Genomic DNA, 14,984 nt, shown 5'->3' on the forward strand with positions numbered 1-14,984 from the left:
GCCTCGCGCTCTCGGGGGAAGGAGCGCCCATTCATGCCTTTCCGCCTCGATCCAGGCGGCGTTAGGACCCGCGCGGCGGGCGGCGAGGAGGAGGAGGAGGCGGCGGAGGCTGCTTGGCCGGGTCGGGCGAGGCGGCTCCTTCCGAGGTGATCCTGATCCGGCTCTTCGCTCGCTGCAGGCCCGGCAGCAGGAGAAGGAGGAGGAAGGAGGAAGAGGAGAGGAGATGCCGAGCAAGAAGAAGAAGTACAATGCGCGCTTTCCTCCGGTGAGATCCCCCGCGGCTGCCCTCCCCTCGCCTGCCTTACCCCGGAGTAGAGCTTGCACCAAAGCCCGGCCCGCAGCAGCGGAGCCCCTCTTGCCCCGGAGGAAGGGAGCAAAAAGTGCCGGGGCTGCTTCTCGGACTGCCACCCTCCTCCCCACCCCACCCCGGCCGCTGCAGAATCCCCAGAGAGTTTGAGGCTGCGATCTTAAGCCCGCTGAAGCTGGGGGGGGGGGGGACTCCATTGAAACTGCTGAGTAGACACGGCTAGGGTGGCTGCCTAAATAAATTAATCAAGGCGGCAAATGAATTACTTCCCTTTTACTTGCCCCCCCCGTACCTCCCATATGCTTCAAGCAAGATGTGGAAAGGGGGGGGGGAGAGAAAAGAAAGCAGGCAATACAGACCCCTCCCTAAAAGACACTCGTGCCTGCTTGCCTATAGAAGTCTTAAGAACCCCTTATTTTTGCTGTTTATTAGACTAGACCTGGTATGGGGAAGCTTTGGCCTTCCAGATGTTGCTGAACTACAACTCCCATCACCCCCTGGCCATTGGCTGCTGGGAGTCATAATTCTGCAACATCTGGAAGGCCAAAAGTTCCCCACTCCTGGAATAGACACACAAGCCTGCCTCCCCCACCCCCACTGCCTTCCTGCCCCAGGGAATAAAATGTAACCCCAAACACACAGGCAACCGATCCCTCCGCACAGAAGAGAAAACCCATAGGAGAGGTTTTCTGCTCTAGCAATTCAGTGAGTGTAGCCCGTTTTCCAATAAAATACAAAACAAAATCCTCCTTCGAATAAGCTTGATGCACCTCCAGATGTTGCTTGATTGCAGTTCTCATCGGCCAGAGCCAGTGTGGTCCCTTGTCACTTGTCAGGGATGACGGAAGGTGTCGTGCAACAACAACTGAACAGGAACTGGTTCCCTGACCTGATAGACAAACCCCCTCGCCAGTGGAGATTGGCTTTTGTAGCCCCTGTGGAAGATGTGCCCTCTGCTCTCTGTGGCATTTGCAAGATACAATCTGGCTCCTGATGAATCCATGACCCTCCAGAAGTGTTGGGACTACAACTCCCATCATCCCTGAACATTGACCATGTTGGCCGGGGCTGATGGGAGTTGGAGTCTGCCCACATCTGCATGGCCACTAGTTCCAGAACTGTTGTTGGACTGCAGCCCCCACTGGCCCCTGCCAGCATGGTCAGTGGTCCAGCAACACCTGGAGGGAAGCAGGTTTCCCTCTCCTGGCATGGAATAGGTCTGAGTTTATTTCCTCTGCTATTTGCTAATGTTGATTGTTGGGTCCTGGGCCAACCTGAGTTCTTATAGTAAAGCTACTTGGTGGGTGCCTCTTTTGTAGAAGGGCTTTCTGAAGAGGGGGTGCATTTTCTTTTCTCTGTACAAAGTGCTGCTCCTGTGTTTGGAGCAAGACAGATTATTTTTGTCTCTTTGCACCTTTCATTATTTTATAAAACCTCTTATCCTTCCTTCCTTCCTTCCTTCCTTCCTTCCTTCCTTCCTTCCTTCCTTCCTTCTTTCCTTGGTCCCAAAAACCTTTTTGTGATTGAGTGATCAAGAGACTGCTGATCACCCACATGTATTCCAAGCATGGATGGACTCATGATACATTTGTATAGGACATTATTACAACATTGGCTGTTTTATCTTTTCACTGCCTTTTGGGACAGTGTTTATTATTATTATTATTACTATTGGCGGTTCACAACTTAAAATTGCAATATAAAAAACACAAAATACATAATAACATGAATATGATTATGTATTTTAATTTTAATTTTTACTTTATTCTGCTTTTTCATTTGAAAAACAATTTGATTTAATTTTCCTAGCTGAATGTAAGATTTTATATTTCAATTAATTTTTTTAATTAAATTAAAATTTTAAAAATCTGGAGGGACACATGTGAGCCTCTCCCGGAACATGTCCTGCTATCCTTTGACTTGTACAAGCATGAGAGTTGTAAAACCCATGAGATTTACTTCGGAGCACAAATGCCTAGGATTGGGCTTTCCTTAGGGTTGAGAAGCGCGTGACTTTGCAGGTGTTGGTAAATTCCAACTCCCATCAATCCTCTTCCTCTGTCTGAAATTTCAGGCCGGCCAGCGTCTTTCGCATCAATTGCTGCCTGATCCTTTTTAACTGGAGGTTATGGGGTTTACCTGGAGATCTGGGACCTTCTTCATGTAAAGCGTGTGTTCTTGCACCCTAAAACAGAAACAAGACTCTTGCCCTCATGATTCTGGATAAACAGCTAATTCACATAGGAAACTGCCTTAGACATGCACACTTCAGCTTATACCCAGAACAAACTTAGTTGGTCTCTAAGGTGCTATTGGACAATTTTTTAATTTATTTCGACTGCGTCAGACCAACATAGCTACCTGCCTGAATCTGCCTTAGACAGAGCCAGACCACTAGTCCACCTAGCCCAATATAAACCAGAGATGGGGAACCTCATGCTGGGGAGCAGATGGGGCTCTCTAAGATGTTCAGCCGGGACCTTGGGACTCTCAGTTGACAGTATCTGCTCCCCAGGCCACACCCCATACTGGCCTTCCTCCCTTCCTTCCCTGAGTGTTTTGTCTTGGCTCGGCTGAGAAATGTCCTTGACTGAGATAAGGCCTCTTGCTAGCCTGGGTGGAGGGTGCGTTGTGTGTGTGAATTTGGCATGTCGGAATGCAGCCTGCTCCACAAAGGCAGGGGTTCTATCTGCTTTTTGCCTCTGGTCCTCCCCCTTCCAGAAACTTGTCCACAAGGGATTCTGGCCTTCTGCCTAAAAAGCATTCCTCACTCCTGGTCTACACTGATCTGGAGATGCTGAAGACTGAGTTTGCATGCAAATCCTGTGTTCTGGCGCTGAACTATGGGTCTCTCCGCCCAACCCCCGTGAAGCTAGGCTGGGCATTTCCACTTCAAGCATCGCAATGCCCCACTCTCTTGCCCAGCAGTGGATCCTAGCCTTTCTTGACTCTGGCAGACAAGGGTGCCTGAGGGCTGTCCTGCAGCAAGCCCAGCAGCCCAGTCCTTACTGCCAACCCATGGGACAACCTGGGTGCGATGCTGAAAAGCTAGCTTCCCGAGAGCAGTGTGTCTTTTTACCCAAGTTGGTTGTTCACTGGCAGCTCCCTGCTGCACCCCAGGTGCCAAGGCAGAGTTCAGGGGAAGGCTTTAGTGCAGGGCTGGGGGAATCCATGGCCGCCCCAGCTCCCATCAGTCTAGAGGGCAATAGGTTCCCCTTCCCTGGTTTAGTGCTTAGGAGAGATGCTGAGCCTTGGTCACCCAGTCCAAGTCACTTAATAGTTATCGGGGGGGGGATGCACTCTGCATGTGCTTAGAGGAGCCCTTAAGAGGTTTTGTTGTTGTTTTTTTTACTCTGTGGGCTACAGAGTTGGACCATTGGGCTTCCAACCTCCCCTGGGCTGAGGTTGAGTTCCAGGATTACCTCTTCAATTTCTAAAGTGTTTCCTAGTGTTTGCTTCTAGGGCCACCCAATGAGTGGTTGTTCCACCTAAGCAGAAAGCCTCCAGTTCAGACGTCACCTCTGCAGTGATTATAACCAGCACCTTGAACTAGACTTGGGAGCTAGCTGGCAAACCGGTGGCACTGATGCCCTCTGTCATTAACCCCTGTTGGGAAGTGAGGCACCACCACTGTGGCCATGCACACACATCGCATTTGAAGCACATGGCTTCCTCCAAGGAATCCTGGGAACTATAGATTACTCTAAACTCAGCTACAGTTCCCGGAACCCTTAATAAATTACAGATACTTTGGGGGGGTGTCATGTGCTTTAAATGGATGGCATGCACACAGCCGCATTCCCTTGCTAATAGGGGTGAAGTACAGTGTGTCAAATTTGGTCTTCCAGCTAGTTTCCAAGGCGCCAGTTCAAGGCCCTGGTTATTATCGAGTGGTTGGAGGTGGGGGTTGTATTCTGTGATTCCACAGGCATGTAAAATGTGGTGACTACCAGGGATGTGATTCAGCTTTGTGACCAGCTAAATTGGATTTTTTTCAAACTCAGGAAACAAAATTTCTAGATCTTACAGGCTGTTCGGCTAAGTCCAGCTGAAATCTGAGAAGCCAGGGTTCCATTTTAATACCCTCTTCCATTCTCCATTTTTTGTTTTTAAAAAGGCTCGAATCAAGAAGATAATGCAGACTGACGAGGAGATTGGCAAGGTGGCAGCGGCTGTTCCTGTGATTATCTGTATCCTTTTTGTCACATTGCCTGGATCCGCCCACCCGCCAAGCCTTGGGGAGAAGTGCAAAGAGGCCAAGTGGGGGAATGTGTCTTGCCCCAAGGAGATGGCCTGAGGAACCTGTAGGAATTCGATTCCGACCAAACATAGCCTCCTACACATATTTTGCTCTAGGAGGCATAGTTTGGTCAGAATAGTGCATGGGTAGGCAAACTAAGGCCCTGGGGCCTGATCCGGCCCAATCACCTTCTAAATCTGGCCCGGGAATCAGTGTGTTTTTACATGGGTAGAATGTGTCCTTTTATCTCTGGGTTATTTGTGGGGCATAGGAATTCGTTCATTTTTTTTTTTTTCAAAATATAGTCCGGCCCCCTGCTGAAAAAGTTTGCTGACCCCTGGAACAGTGAATACACTTCTAGAGCTAACACTGAATAAATTACTTCTGGTAAATGAGCCACCATTGCCCCTAGAGGGCTGTGAAAATTTGCATCCCAGGCATTTTAGACCCGTCTACTCATGTACTATCTAAAACCAAAGGGGCATATTGGATGCAATATGTGAATTTCCAGCAGGGACCTGCTGCTAGTCAGCCCCAGGCAGGATGGCCCATGCTCAGGGATGAGGATGAAGCTGTTGTCCCATTATATTTGGGGGGCCTGACAAGTTTCCTAGGACTGGATGGACAAATCTGACCTCAGGCAGCCTCCTGTGTGAGGCTTTGCACTCTCTGCACATTGTCAGGGGGTTGGGGGGGGTGGCTCCCTTCACAGCATCCCTTAACTGTAGGTCTCCCCAAGCTCGGGCGCTGGAGCTCTTTCTAGAATCGCTACTGAAGAAGGCCTGTCACGTGACGCAGTCCAGGAACGCCAAGACCATGACCACATCGCACTTGTGAGTACCGGCTGCACATCAAGGGGCAGGGGCAGAGCCAGTCATGAAAGGATGGCGGATGGAGGCAGAGTTGGTGCAATCAGCTGGCAATTACTGACATCGTCTCTCCTTGGTTTTTAATCCCGTTTTGGAAATGTGTATATTCCTTGTGGCAAGGAGTTCCCCAGTTCAGCTTTCCTCAAAGTAAGCACAGGCATTGGCTGTGGAAGTATTGCAGTTTAGCCTCCCCGTATCAGGCAGAATTTGTTGAGCTTCAAGTGCTTTGGCTTGAAGTGCAGAAAGTGTTTTTATTTTAAACTGTTTATTTCCCCCAACCATGCCTCTCAAAAGTATTTTTTACTTACTTACCGTATTTTTCGCCCCATAGGACGCATCTAGTTTTTTTTTTGGGGGGGGGATAAAGAAAAAAAATTATTCCCCCCCCCCCAGGCACGGGGCTGGCGCAGGGGAAGCCCGAGCTTCCCCCGACCCCAGCCCCCAGAAGAGCCTGCTATCTGCAAGCCTAGGGAGCCGCACCGGTCTACCCAGGCTTGCGGACAGCTGTGCGAAGCCCGGGCGCGCTGAGGCTTCCTAATGCAGGTAGCTCTGTGCAACCCTCCAGAGCCCGGCGCAGCTTGGCACTGGGCTCCGGAGGGTCGCGCAGAGCTGTGCGGACCCCGGGAGGGCAGGCAGCTCTGCGCGACCTTCCGGAGGCCGGTGCGGCTTGGCGCCGGGCTCCGGAGGGTTGCGTAGAGCTTCCTGAAGCCTGGAGAGCGAGAGCCTCTCGCACTCCAAGCTTCAGCGAAAGCCTGTATTCGCCCCATAGGACGCACCCACATTTCCCCTTCATTTTTGGAGGGGAAAAAGTGCGTCCTATGGGGCGAAAAATACGGTACCTCCTGTTATTTCGTCTTTTTCTTTCATACATGTATCTAATCCCCCCCTCCAAACTTCCCAGTTTCTCTCATTCCTTCTGCCCACTCCTTTTACGCTCACTTCTTCCTTCTGCAGCAGCTTTAGACTGTTATCATATTCCTTTTTGTTTCATTTACTTTAGAAAAAATAACTTTCTTTCTTTCTGATTTCCTTCAGTACCTCCTCTGGCTTCTTCCTTTCAGAGGAGTGAGACCTTCCTTCCCTCCCCTGCCTCTTTCTCTTTCCCACCCACCTTTACCAAGCATACAGGTTTGCTGGCATTGCTCCTCCCAAAAGTCATGGGCCACAGTGGAAGAGTGAGGAAGCACTGTGTGAGCTGTGGCCCTTGAAAGTAGACTTAAGACCCACTGGTGGTCCCTGGCCCATTGGAGAAACATCAACAGTCTCACTAAGTTGAAGGCAGCTAGCTGCCCGCCTTCACAAATCTAGTAACCTTTATTTGAAACCATGAGGGCTAGAAACTTGTCTCCCCGTCCCCCTGATTTTAAGCAGAAGTTTTGTCACTGCATCAGCTGTGTCTGGATTTCCCATCTAAGCCTGTCATCTGGTTTTGCAGGAAACAATGCATAGAGCTGGAGCAACAGTTTGACTTCCTGAAGGACCTTGTTGCCTCAGTGCCAGATATGCAAGGAGACGCAGAGGATAACCTCATGGAGGGGGAGAAAGTTTCCAGGAGGTAGGAAGGGAGGGGAAGCCCCCGTAGCATAAGCTCCCAGGTTCGATCCCCGATTGCATCTCTCCGCTTTCCCAAAAATGGCCATTTGGCAGGAGATGGCTAAGATCCTTCTCAGCCTCAGACCCTGGACAGCCTCTGCAAGACAGAGTAGACAGTACGGGGCTAGATGGATGAATAATCTGATCTGGCCTAAGATAACCTCCTTCATAATGGGTGGGATGGGAGACACTGGAGGAAGTTCTGTCCCTCTCCCCTAATCTGATCTTTGCTAAAGGGGGGAGATGGGAAGGTTTTTCCCATAATATGAATACTTGCTTGCTTCTGCTTCAGGAACCTTTGCAACCATCCTGCAAGTTGGATAGTATTGTCCTTGTTAAATTGTGAGTGGGAGGCTGAGGATGGGGAATCGGAGGCCCTCCAGATATTGTTGAGCTCAAACTCCCATCAACCCCCCAACCAGGGATGGTGGGAGATTAAGTAAACACACCTCCAGAGGACCACAACTTCCCCAGCCTTGTCAAGAGACCAGTCCGGCTGAGCTAAGACTAGAACCAGGAATTTCAGCTCTCAGTGACTACACATGACATGTGTTGGGCCGTAGCCAAGGGTAGAGCATCAGTTTCTGAGCCGCTGTTTGTGTCTGCCTGGCGAAAGTGGAGACTTTTCCTGGGGAGGCTTGCTTTAGGTGTATTTAATTATATGAATCACTCCCCCAGCAAAAGTCCCTGAAGCAATTTACAGGACGAGTGAGGTGCAGTAATGAATAAAAATGCATCATTATATTCAAAATGTAGTCAAAGCAAAAAACAACAACACATCCCATCATTGGTGCTGCCCAAATGACCAGAAAAACAAAAATGTCTTGGCCTGGCAAGGTTGGTGCCCGGCAGACCTCCTTGGGGAGAGCTTGCTAGAGGTGCGGAGCTACCACAGAAAAGGCCCCTTTCTCTTCTCGCCACGCTCTGGAACTCCTTCAAAGGTGGGATGCAGAGAAGGGCAATGGGGGACATGATCTCAGGGTTCAGGAGGTTTATATAGTGGAAGGCAGCCTTTAGAGATAGGGGTCTTGAGCTTTGCAAGGCAGTAAAGGTCAAAGCCAGCAATTGAGCCCCGGTTTCCAGATGGCCTTCAGGGGCAGCCCCATGAACAACGCATTGCATAGCCTAACCTGGAGGCCTCTTCCGCACACCTGTCTCCACTTTCTTTTCCTCTCTGGTTCAGGGGCCGGAAACCTGGCACTGGGCGAAAGAACGGCGGCCCAGGCAAAGGACGGGATCCGAAGCAGTCGGGCACAGACTCGGAGCAAGAGGTGGGCTGGCGTGGTTTTGAGTGTCTTCAGAAACTGAAATCCTCTTCTAATTGCAGTCCAGAAACACGTTTTTAAAAGTTAATTAACCATCTGACCCTGTTTTTCCTCCTCCTTTCTCTTTCTTTTCTCATCCCGCCTCCCTCCCTTCTTTAAATGAAATCCTGAAGAACCACAGAAAAATGCAGGCCGTATGGACGCCCGCAGGATTTTTTCCGGGTGGAGTAAACCACAGAGAGGATGAAGCAGGTCATCCAGGGAGGGGGATCAACTGTATCGTCATCCCCCTTGGTGGATGCCCATGTATAGTCTCTTGACCCACTTTCGGTTTCTGTTTGTGTGAACAGAAACCCAAAGCGGCTGCGGTTCATCTTCCTTCCCCCTGGTGGTTTTGCTTGGAAAAACCACCCTCTTAGTTCGGCCCCTTCTTTTTCTGCTATCTATAGATGGTTAACTTTTTTTGAGCCACCCTTGCCTCATCTCAGCGGTGATTCTTCACAGGGGGGTGAAGGTGTGGCTTCCCCCCGCACTCACGGCCCGTATGCTTCCCCTCTGGGCCTGGCAGGCCGCACTGCCCAGGAGGAGGCAGCAAGGCAGGCAGGCAGGCAGGGGCTGTTGTGCTGAGGCCTCCCTGCTCACTCACACTTGGGATGGGCAGCTGAGCAGGCCACAACCGCAAGGAGCGAGCTGAGCATAGCTCAGTGGGTGGGCAGTGAGGCCTTGGCAAGTGCCCCACAAGGCCATGCCCCGATTCCAGCCCAACTTCATCGGACATACGCAGTTTATTCCTCAATATTCCACAACTGTCCAGCCTCCAAGCAGTGGGCTGAGGCAGTGATGTTGGTTGTATCCCAGGAGCGGGGAGCCTTTCTTCAGCCTAAGGGCCGCATTCCTTTCTAGGCAGCCTCCCCGGGGCCACATCCAGCAATGGAGGTGAATCTTCCCTTTGTACAGTAGGCTAGTTTGCCTGTGCACATACAAACCCCTCTCCCCTCCTTCCAAGCAAGCAAGAGGCATCCGGGTGTGGCCGGGGGAGGGAGGGTCCTGAGGGCTGGATGGAGAGGCTTAGGGGGGGCCACGCTTGGCCCACAAGTCTCAGGTTCCCCGCTCCTGTTGTGTTCAGTGCACTGTCCTTGCACAGCAGTGTGAATTGGGTCTGCTGGGCTGGAAGCAGCCCAGGAAACACATTTCAGCTGCCTGCCTAGAAGGGCAAAAGATGTGGCTGCAGGATCCAACTAGCTTGGTTGCTCCGAGTAAATGATAGGCTGGCATCAAGAGCATAGCATCGTTCCATGGTGACCCTTTTTTTCTCCGGCCTGTGCAGGACGACTCTGAAGACAGCGAGAGCAACGGGGAGGAGGAAGTGTCCCACATCGCCCCTCCTCCTGTGCGACCTGCCACACATCTCTCCACGTAATATTTTCAGTGTGCTCCTGCTTATTGCATTTGGCCAGCAGTGTGTCAGGAATTGTGGTTGGGAGCTCTGCCCTTTTAGCTGTCAGGCTGGGATTCAAGTGCTGTTGTCGGCTGCCTCAAAATTGCTGACGTCTGTGTGTTTTGGGGGCAGGGACCGTATGCCACTTTGCTATGGCCCCTTTCAATCCTGGCACCAGCCTTGGCTTAAAGTCTAGGCTGCTGTTATTTGTTCTCCTCACCAAAGAAACCCTGATCTGTTTCTGAGCCTAGAGGGCGCAGGGACGACTTGCAGCCTTCCAGATATTCCTGGGCTCCCGACTCCCAATCAGTCCTAACAAGCATGGCAAATGGTTGTGAGTGCTGGGAGTTGTAGTCCAACAGCGCCTGGAGGGCCACAGGCACACACCCCAGGCCTGGAAAACATCTTCATCACCCCCAATCTATAGAAAAAGTGCCTTGGCCTGCACACTAATCCGACCCCCTTTTTCTCCCCCTGCAGTACTCCAACACCGTATCTACATTTCACTTCCCCGCCGGTTCCCGCAATACCTCTGCCTGTCGCTGCACCAATGGGGACGGTGCCAGTTGTGCCCCCACCTGCGCCGCTTGCGCCAGCCAAGGAAGACGAGGAGGATTATGACTCCTAGCCCTAGTTCTGTTTTTTTGCTGTTGCCACTTTGGGGAGGGGTGGGGGGGAGGGGAGGGACAGAACAGGGTTTGAAGGGGCTGTTCTTAAATTTATTAAAAAACATGAAACTGTAGCAGGATGTGTGTGTGTTTTTGGTGTTGTTCTGCCCGCTTTTGCCCCCAGCCCCTCTTGCTACTTTGCTCCCTCCCCAGTGCTGAGATAAGCATCAGTGGTCCTTCACTCCCTGCTGCCCCAACGCCATCTCATGCCCCCAGTTGCCACCACCAGGTATTTAGCTGATTGTTCTTGCTGCTAAACAGAAAACCAGAGACATGGACAGTTTTGAAAAGCAGATCCGTTTTTTTAAAAAATCAAGCTTATTCCTCCTCCCCCCCCCCCAAATAATCATACCAAAACAAAATACCAAAAGAATTAGGAGGGTGACTTCTTGCACCTTCTCCTGAAGTTGATACAAAGAACAAAATTGGGGGGGGGGGAGAGGCCAAGTATGGAGTGGACCCATCCATTCATCCTCACACCAAAAACAATCTTGTCTTCTCCTGCTCTGGAGTGTAGGACTCGAACCAATGGCTTCAAGTTACAAGGAAGAAGATTCCGACTCAAGATCAGGAGGAAATTTCTGACAATAAGAGCTGTTTTGACAGTGGAACGGACACGCTCGGGAGGTGGTGGACTTTCCTTCCTCGGAGGTTTTTAAGCAGAGGTTAGGTGGCCATCTGTCAGGGATGCTTTAGCTGAGATTCCTGCATTGCAGGGAGTTGGACTAGATGACCCCAGGGGTCCCTTCCAACTCTACTATTCTATGATTCTATGAGTGTGCAAAGTGGGGGAACACTCTGTCTCCTCCTGGCATAGAGAGAGAGGAGACCTTTCTGGTTGGGGGCAGGGAAGAGGCAGATAATGCCCAATTGCCTGGGCATTTATAAGCTGGCAAGCAAGTTTTAGTTGTCCTATAACTACAACAGGGGGTCCCAACCCCAAGTGAACCAGGTTGTCTCTTCATCGCCTCCTACCCCACTTTTAGGAAACAAGTATTTGGGACTGCCTGAGGAGAAAGGGAAGGGCAGGATATGGCAGTGATGGGGAATAATACTTTGGGATAAAATTGGCAGCTTCCTTTATTTCACTCCCCTCCCTCCTTCCCCAAATTTGGTGGAGCAACTATGCCTTCCATAGGAGCACGAAGGCCATAAACTGAACAGGAGCTCCTTCCCGCCCCAAAGCCCATGGAATTAAAAAAAAACAAAACAAGTGAATTTCTTAAGGGGAGCTCTCAATTGTCCCTTTGCAAGCGGAGCTTGCTGTCAGCAGCAACAGGCATCTGAGCCAAGCACACACAGCACCTTGCAGACTCTGGCAACCAGCTGATTGGCGCCTGCAAAGTGCGGGGTCTTTGCCAGCAGTTTTGATTTCAACTCGTATGGGCAAAGGAAAATGGGTGGTGTGATGTTGGGGCCCCAGAGAAGAAAGAAGGATCCAGCGCACCAATGTATTAGAGCAGGCATGGCCAAACTTGGCCCTCCAGCTGTTTTGAGACTACAATTCCCATAATCCCTGACCACTGGTCCTGTTAGATAGGGATGATGGGAGTTGTAGTCCCAAAACAGCAGGCGGGCCAAGTTTGGCCATGCCTGTATTAGAGGATGCTAGCTCAAACAGCAAACAAAGCTGCTTTGCAAGCCAGCAATGGGAGACCCTTACCCAGCACCCTCATGGCACCATATTGAATATTGATCTATTGCTGTCTCTGCCCCCCTGCCCTCGCTTGATCTACCCTCACCAATGAAAGGAGTGTTGCTGAACCTGGAAACAAGTCAGAAACAATTGTGGTGTGCGTGTTCCATCACTGAAGCCTACAACTGGTGTGTGTGAGAGAGAGGGGGGGGTGTCACCGCCCTTACACAATCCTAAAATCGTAGCCACTTGAAAGAGTAGTCTTTAGAAAACTCAGAATACACAAGTAAAATAGATTTCTCCTTATAATTATTCTCTGGCTTGGTAATGAAGCCAAAGCTGTGCAGTTCAGCTACACTTGAGGGAAGACCACAGCATGGGAAAGGAATGAGATGTGAGATGTTTGCAGGGAGCAGAGGGAAAGCGAAGACTTAGGCCAGCAGTCAAGTGCTGCTGCCCCCACCCTGCCAAACTCTCCCTGATCCCATGCTTAAGCATATGATCTCACAGCCATGAGGTCTAGACACTTGCTTCCTTTCCATTAAAGCGAAAGAAGGGAGGATGGGAATGGATGGATTTCCCTGAGCAAACATTTGCAGCATGTGCTGCACAGGAGATAATGTGGAGTGTGAAACTTGCAAGAGGTGGAGAATACTGACCTTTGGCCCCTAAACATGTGCGTCCCCCTCCCCAGTGTGGGTGGGGAGAAGCTCTTTCCTGTGTGATGGGGCTTGCTCCTGTAAGCTCCATGAGGACAGTGAACTTGGGAAAGCAAGGAAGACAATAACTAGATGCTTGGAATGCTTCTCCTATTTCCCCCAAACGGGATATTTGTTTAAAAAAAGATATTTCACTGACCCACCCACATCCTGCACAGTGGTGGCTCAACAGAATAAGAAATTGGGCTGGAATGCATCAGGGCAAGGGAAATGGAAAGAGGGGTGGTCCTATCGCACAGTCACCCCCAACTTCTCCAAGATGCGGACCCCCTTCTCGAGATATTCAGACCGTTGCAGCCAAAAGGTATCCTTGTCTTTCATGATGTCTGCGAGCACTGCCCCTCCCAAGAAGACCATGTGCTTCCGGCGGGGAGGGTCCTCAATGCGAATCTTGAATTTCTGGAAGAGAGAGAGAAAAAAAGGTTAAAAGAAAGCAAAGAGCAAGGAACCTGCCACCTCCACTCACTGTTGTGTCTCTCCCCAGTTTGACTAGATCCCTCCTCCCCTTGGAGAGGCCACTAGGGGGCAGCAGCTCCACGCCCCATTACAGCACCCCCCAAACAACCCCCCAACTCACCGATAACTTTTCCACATCCCCCTTCAGCACCCGTTCCAGGTACAGCTGTTTGATCTCACGCTCCAGGCGGGAAGGCAGTCCTGGGTACATGGTGGAACCCCCAGAAAGCACAATGTGTTTGTAAAACTCAGCCCTATGATAATATAAAAGGGGGGGGGGGTTAGAGGAGAACCGTCATGCTTTTATATCTAGGAAGAGGGGAGAAAGAGACAGTCACAGCCGGCCGGGTCCCCACTGAAATTTCTCACTAGAGCAAGCTGGTGATTGAGGAAAGCCGCCTCTGCCCATCTGTCATAGAGAGAACAAGTGGGGACCTGCAGCAAAATGTTGCAGCGCAGAGTGCTCCTCTTCACTGAGACCAATTTACAGCCATGCCCTTTCTCAGGAGATTCCATTCCTTCCCCCCTCCCTGTTTTCTTTGCCAAATGACTCAAATTCCTGTTCAAGGTTGCAGTTAGCTGCCCATATCCTTTCCCACCATACAATCAGTCAGTATTCTGTCCCTACTAAACATGCTTAAGTCCTTCATGGGGCTATTAGGAGTTCTCCCACCCACACCTTTAAGGCCTTTGTCCAAAAGGGTCCCCCCGCCCTTTGTACTTCTGAATTTCTTAGGATTTTCCCAAACAGATACCTCCCCCCAAGTGCATGCATGGGACTGTTTTGTCTACCGCATGCAACGACATGTACAGTCTGAACATCAGGAGAAGTTGTTATTGGCAGCTGTCTGTCTCGAGACAACGGAGTGCGCCTCTGGGGGTGAAGTCAAACCACTGCATTAGCAGCACCACAGTGACCTCCCCGGGGCACAAAGCTTGGGCAGTGTGTATGGAGGTCCTGGGCTGTCCAGGCAACAAGGCCCCCTTCTCAGCCTCTCTGATGTGGTCCAAAGGAAGTAGAGCAAGATGTTTGGCCCCAGCCTGGCTGCGGGAGTTGCCGGAAGGAGGCATACAAGGCGCCATCTGACTGTCTCAGGGACTCCACTCTGGATTTGTGTGGGATTTACTCTTTAGCCTTTTCTTCTCCAGAAGAAGAAGAAGAGGAGTTTGGATTTGATATCCGGCTTTATCACTACCCTAAGGAGTCTCAAAGCGGCTAACAATCTCCTTTCCCTTCCTCCCCCACAACAAACACTCTGTGAGGTGAGTGAGGCTGAGAGACTTCAGAGAAGTGTGACTAGCCCAAGGTCACCCAGCAGCTGCATGTGGAGGAGCAGGGAAGCAAACCCGGTTCACCAGATTACAAGCCCACCGCTCTTAACCACTACACCACACTGAGGGACCAGAAGAGGTCCCTCAAGGGAGTGGAGGCTTAAGATCAGAGTTTTCCTTCTCTTAGATGGGCTACCTTCCCAGGCTGACAAGTCCCATCACCCACATTCAGGTCAATTCAGAAACATATTCCTAAAGTCTGTCCCATGTTAATCTCTAGAGATGCCCCCCACATCCTCCTAGGCAACGCCCCCCTCACCGGGTGTCGATATCTGCTGCCTGGATGGTGTTGAAGAGGAGCTCAGCCACACCAACTCCTTCCACATTGATGAGATGGGGCTGGAACAGGGCCTCAGGGGCCTCAAAGCGCTCGCCCCCGACTTTGATCACCCGTCCATCCGGAAGCTGTGGGGGCGAAACAAGAAAGGGTGACACTAGTAGGCTGTGGGGCATGCCCCCCT

General features: G+C 51.0%; 2 protein-coding genes across 2 annotated transcripts in view; one reads left to right on the forward strand and one right to left on the reverse strand.

Annotated features, from left to right (window-relative positions):
- Window positions 1-82: 82 nt before the first annotated feature.
- DRAP1 (DR1 associated protein 1) lies at window positions 83-10,715 on the forward strand. The gene is made up of 7 exons (XM_082202852.1): window positions 83-265; window positions 4,425-4,497; window positions 5,287-5,380; window positions 6,852-6,971; window positions 8,193-8,280; window positions 9,602-9,690; window positions 10,193-10,715. Exons 1-7 carry the CDS (start codon window positions 224-226, stop codon window positions 10,338-10,340), a joined length of 654 nt encoding a protein of 217 aa, XP_082058978.1. The 5' UTR covers window positions 83-223; the 3' UTR covers window positions 10,341-10,715.
- Window positions 10,660-14,984, reverse strand: part of LOC309520860 (actin-related protein 2-like) — a 20,562-nt gene continuing 16,237 nt past the window's right edge. Inside the window, exons 7-9 of the mRNA XM_082202816.1 lie at window positions 14,783-14,928; window positions 13,313-13,445; window positions 10,660-13,134 (exon numbers count right to left, since the gene is read on the reverse strand). Coding sequence (XP_082058942.1) covers window positions 12,964-13,134; window positions 13,313-13,445; window positions 14,783-14,928 — 450 coding nt within the window. The 3' untranslated portion in view covers window positions 10,660-12,963. The remainder of the gene's footprint in view (window positions 13,135-13,312; window positions 13,446-14,782; window positions 14,929-14,984) is intronic.

This window comes from Podarcis vaucheri, assembly GCF_965113315.1.
Source record: "Podarcis vaucheri genome assembly, chromosome: 16".
Lineage (NCBI taxonomy): Eukaryota > Metazoa > Chordata > Lepidosauria > Squamata > Lacertidae > Podarcis > Podarcis vaucheri.

Coding starts and splice junctions, on each gene's coding strand:
- DRAP1 (XM_082202852.1), top strand. CDS start 224: ATGCCGAGCAAGAAGAAGAAGTACAATGCGCGCTTTCCTCCG. Junction 266..4,424: donor ACAATGCGCGCTTTCCTCCG/GTGAGATCCCCC, acceptor GTTTTTAAAAAG/GCTCGAATCAAGAAGATAAT. Junction 9,691..10,192: donor CCTGCCACACATCTCTCCAC/GTAATATTTTCA, acceptor CTCCCCCTGCAG/TACTCCAACACCGTATCTAC.